We start from the raw sequence: 7,753 nt of genomic DNA, 5'->3' as shown, positions 1-7,753 counted from the left end.
CATGCAGTTTTGCAGGGAGGCAGCTGCTCTGGAATGAAACAAGAGGTTGTGACAAACCCGCCTTGTTCTGTAGCAAGCGCAGGTGCAAGAGGCTCTCCCCTGTCCCGCTCTGACTCCTTGTCACCAGCACCAGGCCAGTGAGCTCCGTGAGACGTTACAGGGCGCTGAAATAGGTCTGTGGTGTGATCTGGGTTGGGAGAGGCAGCTGACACATCCGTGGCTGTTTCTTGTTTCTCCAGAGCTGCAGAGTGGCAGCTGGCCCAGCCGGCGTGAAGCGGGAGGCTGTGTGTCACGGCCAAGGGCAAGACAGCCTTCATCAAGCTGGAGGACAAGACCTCAGGTGAGGAGGGAGGTGATGGCTCAATTCTCCTTTTGGACGAGGAAGATGGTGCTATGGCCTGGCATTGTCCTGCTTCCATTTCTCTTTTCCAGGAGAGCTTTTTGCCTAGGTGCTGGGGGAGCAGTTCCCTGGCATTGCTGTGGAAAGTGTGACAGACTCCAGCAGATACTTCATTATCCGGATTGAAGATGCAAATGGTACATTGTGATACGCCAGGGAGTCACCTCGGGAAGTCTTCAGAGCCCTCACTGCTGTTGTTTGTGAAGGATTCCTGTGTTCGGGGGCTCAATATTCCCTGCATAGGGCAGTAAAGGGAGGAATTATCTCGTTCCTATGCACCAGCTGCACTCTGACCTTCAACAGGAACAACACCACATTGATTTTGTGGCTAAGGTTGGGTGTGAGGACACAGGATTATCACCCCGAGGACAACTCTACTTTATATTCATTTAAAAGCTGTTTTACTAAGGTTGTATGTGCACCCAACAAGCTAGAGATACCTGGAAATGTCTTTGGAGAAGGGAAGGCCTCAGAGTGATCTAATTGCTGCCTTCCAGTGGCTAAAGGGGCTCCAAGAGAGCTGGAGAGGGACTGGGGACAAGGGTCTGGAGTGACAGGACAGGGAGGAATGGCTTCCCACTGCCAGAGGGCAGGGCTAGATGGCATATTGTGAGGGTGCTGACGCACTGACACAAGTTGCCCAGAGAAGCTGTGGCTGCCCCATCCCTGGAAGTGTTCCAGGCCGGGTTGGGTGGGGCTTGGAGCAGCCTAGGCTAGTGGAAAGTGTTCCTGCCCATGGCAGGGGTGGAACAGGATAAGCTCTAAGGTCCTTCCAGCACAAACCACCCTGAAATTCTATGATCCTATGATCTCCAGTCCCATGTCTCAGTCTCTGGAGTCCCAGCTCCTGCTGGAGGTGGCAGCAGGCACGAGGGTGTGTGGGTTGGGGTATCCCATCTCTCTTCCTCTACAGCTTTGCCTTCCAGCCCTGACTCCTCCTCGCTCCCCAGGCCTCCGGGTGTTCATCAGAGTCAGATTTGGGGACTGAAGAGATACTTTTGACTTCAACATGGCTCTCCAGGACAATTTTAAGTGAGTTTGTGCCTTTTCCTCTGTCCTCTCAGCTCAGTTTTTTGGCAGATGTCCACCAGAAATGGTGGAGAAGAGGAAGCTGTAGGCTGCTTTTGTGCTGGAGCAGGCAGGAGTAGTGTGGAGAGGTGGAAATATCTCTTGCTCTGCTCAGGCAGCTCTTCCTCTCTCTTTCCTAATCTGTATTAGCAGGGTCCCAAACCGGGCTTTCCAGTCCAAAATTGGACAAATTCCCTAATTTATTTGCTATACTTCACATGCCACCAGTAGGGTCTGAGGGACTGGGGTACTACTCCAGCTGCTGGGAATAGTGGGTTTTGGGGAGGGGTGGATGTGCTGCTGTCTGGAGGATCCATGTGGCTCGGACAGCTGATGGGAATCATTCCCTCATTGCTGTCTCGTTGCTCCATAGGTGATGTCTCAGATCATCTCCATTGCCTCAAAGAGCTGCTGCCAGGCAGAGGGGATGATCTGGAGCAGGATTTGTCCAGGAGAGCCTGGGGCTGGTTGGTGACTCTCCTTTTCCGTGTGTTTCATTCCTGCAGGTTGGTGAGGCAGCAGAGCGAGCTGGGTCAGCAGGCCCAGAACCCAGATCAGGGACCCAAACTGGATCTAGGCTTCAAGGAGGGACAAACCATCAAACTCAACATCTGTGTGAGGGGCTCTTTCAACACCTTTCCTTGGGGTGGCACAAGAAAGCAGCAGCTCCTCCCCAAAATCCCTATGCATAGGGAAGCCTGGAGCAGAGCTGGTCGGGACGAGACTGTGTGGAGGGATTTGCAGGGGGTTGTGTTACAATTCCTGGTTCCATAATGAGGTCTATGGGTTTGTGGGGGCATTTTTGGGTTAAAAACATCCTTTTGGTGACCCTTCACTGCACTGGCAGTGGGATATCACAGCACTGTTGGGATTTTTTCCCAAAATAAGGCAGTTTGGCTTTGTGGGATCCATGGCCATGAGGATTCACACTCCAGCTCTGGACTTAAATGTGGTCTCACCCAAATTTTCCTCTGTTCTTTCAGAATGTGAAATAAAAACGAGCAACAGGGAACACCAGACCACATCCTGCAGGGCCTGGGGGCCTAAGCTTGCTCCCACCACCTCCCAGGGGAAAATCCACCTCTGGAATGTATTCATCTTCGCTCTCCACCCCTGCCCAGCTCCCAGGAACACCTGTCACAGGTCTCTGGTCGTGCAGCAACCACTGTAAAGCTCTCTAGACTCTTGGTTTGTCCATAAAAGTTGGGAAAAAAGGGGGAATCTGGGAATAAATCAGAATAACTCCTGGTATTTGTTTCTCTCTTCCTGACACTCCCAACAGACTCCCTGCTGTTCTGGCCTTAGCCTGGAGCCGCTCCTGCCTCCGATGTCTGGGGAGACTTTGCCAAAGCTTTGGGGTGAGCCCATGAGGGACTGCAGGGACATGGGTGCTCCAAATCCAACTTGTTTTGCTGGAAAACCCCACTGGAGTGGGGGCACTGCTCCACCCAACCCCAACTTTGGGATTCCAGAGTGGCTCTGACTGTGTTGCAAATTTCCTGAGTTCAGGTCTGTGGACACTTCTTCCTCAGCTGCTCTGGGAGAGTTTTTGGCTGATCCTAGAGGACCCATTTGCTGCCCAAGTCCCTCCCTGGATGCCCTTTCCATGTATAAACTCCCTTTTTTTCCTCTCATTTTCTTTCTCTCCAGGTCAGCTTCTAGCCAGACTCAGGGGAACACAGTCTGGGTTCAGTTCTGACCCTGCCTTCATCTGCTTTTCCCCATGTGAATGCTAGGATTGTTATGATTCCTTTGGGATCAAAGAAACAGCTTCAGAATACTCTGTTCCCGCTTTAAATCCTGCCTGGCATCAAAATGCTGGAGTAAGTGCTGGAAAGGAGCCACCGTATGCCTTAAAACACTCCATACACCTGTGCCTACTGCATCTGGGGTCTGTTGCTGTTCCGGATCATGGGAGACCTTGGAGGCTTCTCTTTCGGAAAACACCATCAAGTTCATCACCTCTCCTTGATAACAAGAGGGCAAGCAAGTGCTTGGAGTGTCCTCAGAGACTCCTTTTGCTTTCTTTGTGTTTTGGGGCTGGATAAATCCTTCCCTCAGTGAGGAACATCTTCCTGGAGACATCCCACCTCCCAATGCCCTGCCAAGATGGCAAATATCACCTTTTTTTCTGAGCACTTAACTGGGTTGTGGGGAGCTCGACTGTGGCATTTCCATGCTGGAGTTCCTCACATATTACTCTGGGAAGTTTGTTTTATTCCTCTTTGAAGACAAGATTTTTTTATGTCTTTTGTGGACATTTTATTAAATGTTGGTCTCTTGAGGCCGAGATTCCTCTTTAAACAAATATTTTCTTTACCTATTTATACTAAGCCCTTTCAGTGTACAAAATTCCACTTATTTTTATTCAATCCCTTGGATTTTAGTTTTCATTTTCGAATGGATGACAAGCACTTTGTGTTCAGAGCTTTTCCCTGGGTCTGGCAACAAACCCAGGTGGGAACTTTCTGTCCTGGATCCTCTTGTGTGGGAGCAATGCTTGAATGTATTCAGTATTGGAGGTGGGATGGGGCATAACTCTTGGGACTAGACTCAGCTGGAGGTGTTGACACTTTGACTTGGTACCAGCACAGAGCCACCACAAGAAAAGAGATGGCAGAGTCTCCAAGCAATCCATTCAGCACCCTTTGCACTCTCCTAAAGATGGATCTTCACCCACAACCACTGAGACTGAGAAAGGCAAAGCAGAAGAGCATAAGTAGGTCTCTATGCCATCACAGGGGAAAGACACAGGAAAAACAGGAAAGGGGACTTTCCACTATCATGGAGTATAATTACAACAGCTGAACAGCTCTTCCTGCTGCCACACATATCTTGGGGGAAGAGACATAACACCCCTGGCTGCTTTGCCAGCAGTTCACACACATGCTCTGGAAAAGGGAAGATGGGAGATTCTGCAGTCACAACCCTTCAAAAAGCTTGTGCCCTTCCCCAAAGGCAGGTGATGTGGGGATTGCAGATGGCAGTAAGAGGGATGACTCCTAATCTAGGGATGCGCACAGGGAGGCAGATGGGGCAAAGATCACTCACTGTCTTCGTATAGGGATGGGGAAGTGCCAAGAAGAGGCAGTGCTTCACCCAGGGAAGGCATGCGAGCCCACAAAAACAGGGCCCAGCCCAGCCACGAAAGCCTCAACCCACAATGTCTTTCAGAGCTCCAGCCAGGTCAGGGAAGATGAAGTGGTAGCCGCTCTCCAGGGTGCGTTTCGGCACCACCCTCTGTCCCTGCAGCAGCATGGCAGCCCGTTCTGCCCCCAGGACAGCCTGCACAGCCCAGGCAGGCATCGGCAGCAGTGCTGGGCGCCCCAGGGCTGCCGCGAGCTCCTGAGCAAAGGCACTGTTGGAGGTGGCAGGGGAGGAAGGGGCAACACCGTTGAGGACACCCTGCACGTTCTCACTCTCCAAGGCATGGCACATGATCCCAGCCAAGTCCCGGATATGGATCCATGGGAAGGGCTGGAGCCCAGAGCCCAAAGGGCCTCCAAGTCCCAGACGGAAAGGCCAAAGCATGTGAGAGATTGCACCACCACCTCGACCCAGCACCACACCTGTGGGGAGAAGAGAATGAGACCAGCCTCCCCCACCCAAAGGACAAAAGCCTTCACACGCAGACCTACAACCAGGAAATAATCCTCAGAGGGCTGAACTGGAACAGGACCTCAGCAAGGAGAAAGTAAAGAACTGATGTTCTCCCTCTCTTCCCTCTTGCCCCAGCACCAAAGCAGAGCCACCCTGGACAGACATGATGCCCCATCTCACCTGATCTCACCACAACAGCACGAGCTGGGCTCCCAGGGATAAGAGCTGCAGCTTCCCAGGAGCTCACCAGGCGTGAGAAGAAGTCAAAATCCCCCCCAGGACTCTCTTCAGTGTACTCAGCAGTGAGGCTGGCGTGGTAATAGCCTGAGAGTGAACAGCAGGAAAGGGGTCAGGGTTGAATGATGACACCAACCCTCCACTTCCCTGTCAGACCCTCTTCCCCACCTCTAGGAGCTCAGAACTCCTATGAGGAAAGGCTGAGAGAATTAGGATTGCTCAGCCTGGAGAAGTGAAGGCTTCAGGGTGACCTAATTGCAGCCTTCCAGCACCTGAAGGGAACCTGCAAGAAAGCTGGAGAGAGACTACTTACAAGGGCCTGAAGTGACAGGACAAGGGGGAATGGCTTCCCAGTGTCAGAGAGTAGGTATAGACTAGACACAAAGAAGAAATTCTTCCCTGTGAGGGTGGTGAGGCCCTGGCACAGGTTGCCCAGAGAAGCTGTGGCTGCCCCATCCCACGAAGGGTTCTAGGGCAGGATGGACAGGGCTTGGAGCAACTTGATCTAGTGGAAGGTGTCCCTGCCTATGGCAGGGGGTGGAATAAGACGATTTTTTTAAAGTCCCTTCCGACTCAAACCAGTATGTGATCCTATGAACTCTATCACTCCACCAGAGACACCCTCATATGAACAGCACAGGGTCTCTCTGATGGCAATGCTGACAAGTTTTTGAATGACCAATGCGCTCCGAGTTCAGTGGGATGCACGAATACCCAGACTATGCTGGCAGCCCCAAAACCAAATATGCCAGCAAGGAACACACCAAGACGGTTGCACAGAAAGGCACCCGCTCTGGAATCAGGCATTACAGAGGCTAAACCAAGGCAGCTTTAAAGACTGCAGCAAGCAGAAATGCAAAGCTGGAGGTAAGCAGAAGGATTCAGCTGAGGCCCTGCTTAGACAAACTGGCTCTAAAGGATGCCTAAAGACTTTCACAGGAAAACACAGAAAAGGTTCTGTCCTAGTGACACCAGGAGAAAGCATAAGGGACCCAAATTCCTCTCCAGCAGTACCAAACACCTGATCAGGCTTTGATCACTGACATTGCTGGCAATAAAGCTGACATTTCAAGGCAAGACATGTTCCCCTAGAAGTGTGTTTCTGTCTGGAGGTCCAGTCTCTCCAGGTCAGCAAGTCATGTCTTGGCTGGGCCCAAGCAATACCTACGCCAGTGACGAGGACCCAAGCACGGGGTGGCTGCTCAGCTTCTGCAATGGCCTTGGCCAAGGCCTTTGTGGTCTCAACCCGGCTGTCGATGACTTCCCTGCGGAAGGCATCACCCCATCTGGGAAAGAGAGATATAGATTATACTTCCCACAAGGACGCCCCAGGAAACAACAGTACCAAGGGGGCCCCAGCAGACACCCAATCACAGCAGAGCTCATAGGAACCGCCCCCACACCAGAGCAGGGGCACAACGTGAGATCTTAAAACCTAAATGAAAGGAGACTTTGAGAGATGGTGGCTCTTCACTTCCCTCATAAGACTGTGTGTTTTGGACTGCCTTAGGAAAAAGGCAGCAGAGGAGCTGGACACCAAAGTTGGAGTTCCTCACAGAAGTCTAACTAGTTCTGATTTTGCATTATCAAATGTAGGCATCTGACATCCTTCTGGAAATGCAGAACTAAATTTTCTGGCCTCCAACTGTTGATCCATAAGGGAATCTATCTTTCAAAGGCCTCTCAGAACCTGACAGGCCCACAGATATGTTTTGGATACTTGAGGATGTAGATGTTAGTTAACCCAAGTGCTTCCTGGACGTGCTGTTTCCTCTCTTTTCAGATTCTCTGACAACACAGGACTGTCTTGCCTTCACCTTGCCCCGAGAGCACCGTGGGAGATAAGTTACCTGCGGAAAGGGTTGAGGACATTTTCACCAGCCAAGTTGACCACAGCATCGCACAGGGGCAGTCCAGAGCGGGACAACTCTTCCTAGGCAGGAGTAACAAAGACATCACACATCAAGCCTCCTCAGCCACCAAGCAGGGCAGGCTCCTAAGAACTCCAGTCAGTTTGTTCTTGGCATTGCCTGGTGCACAAGCATGAATGGAGAAGGTTTTGCTCCTGCTACAGCAGTGCTCATTCCAATGGCTGTGACCCATGGAGCACCTGGGAGTGTACCCACAGGAGCCAGAGCCCCACTGCAGAGTCCCTGTTTGCCATGGTAGGGCAAGTGGGCTTGTCCCTTGGCCCTGCCGCGTTCCCATCCTGTGAGCACTCCCATTCCATCCCCAGCTGACCTGACCCCATCCCATCCCCAGCTGATCCCATCCCATCCCCAGCTGACCTGCTCCCATCCCATCCCCAGCTGATTCTATCCCATCCCCAGCTGATCCCATCCCATACCCAGGTGATCCGATCCTCGCCCCCTCGCCGAGACACGTGGGTTACTCCGTGCCCGCGGCTCCGCAGCAGCTGGGTCAGGGCTCTGCCCACAAAGCCGGTCC

The 7,753-nt window shown here is 52.1% G+C and overlaps 1 protein-coding gene and 1 pseudogene across 1 annotated transcript; one reads left to right on the top strand and one right to left on the bottom strand.

The window, feature by feature from the left end:
- The first annotated feature begins 239 nt into the window (after positions 1 to 239).
- On the top strand, positions 240 to 3,167 carry LOC103806939 (annotated as a pseudogene).
- A 1,454-nt stretch (positions 3,168 to 4,621) lies between these two features.
- SDR39U1 (short chain dehydrogenase/reductase family 39U, member 1) lies at positions 4,622 to 7,748 on the bottom strand (the record flags this gene model as incomplete). Its single annotated transcript, XM_009079652.1, has 5 exons — positions 4,622 to 5,037; positions 5,249 to 5,392; positions 6,470 to 6,591; positions 7,156 to 7,238; positions 7,653 to 7,748. Coding segments are annotated over 5 exons (861 nt in total), but the record flags the coding sequence as incomplete, so codon positions are not given.
- Between the last annotated feature and the right edge of the window lie 5 nt (positions 7,749 to 7,753).

The sequence above is a fragment of the Acanthisitta chloris genome, unplaced genomic scaffold, assembly GCF_000695815.1.
Source record: "Acanthisitta chloris isolate BGI_N310 unplaced genomic scaffold, ASM69581v1 Scaffold4848, whole genome shotgun sequence".
Taxonomy (NCBI): Eukaryota; Metazoa; Chordata; class Aves; order Passeriformes; family Acanthisittidae; genus Acanthisitta; species Acanthisitta chloris.
The sequence above is the reverse complement of the archived record's forward strand: the minus strand, read 5'-3'. Positions and strand labels throughout refer to the sequence as shown.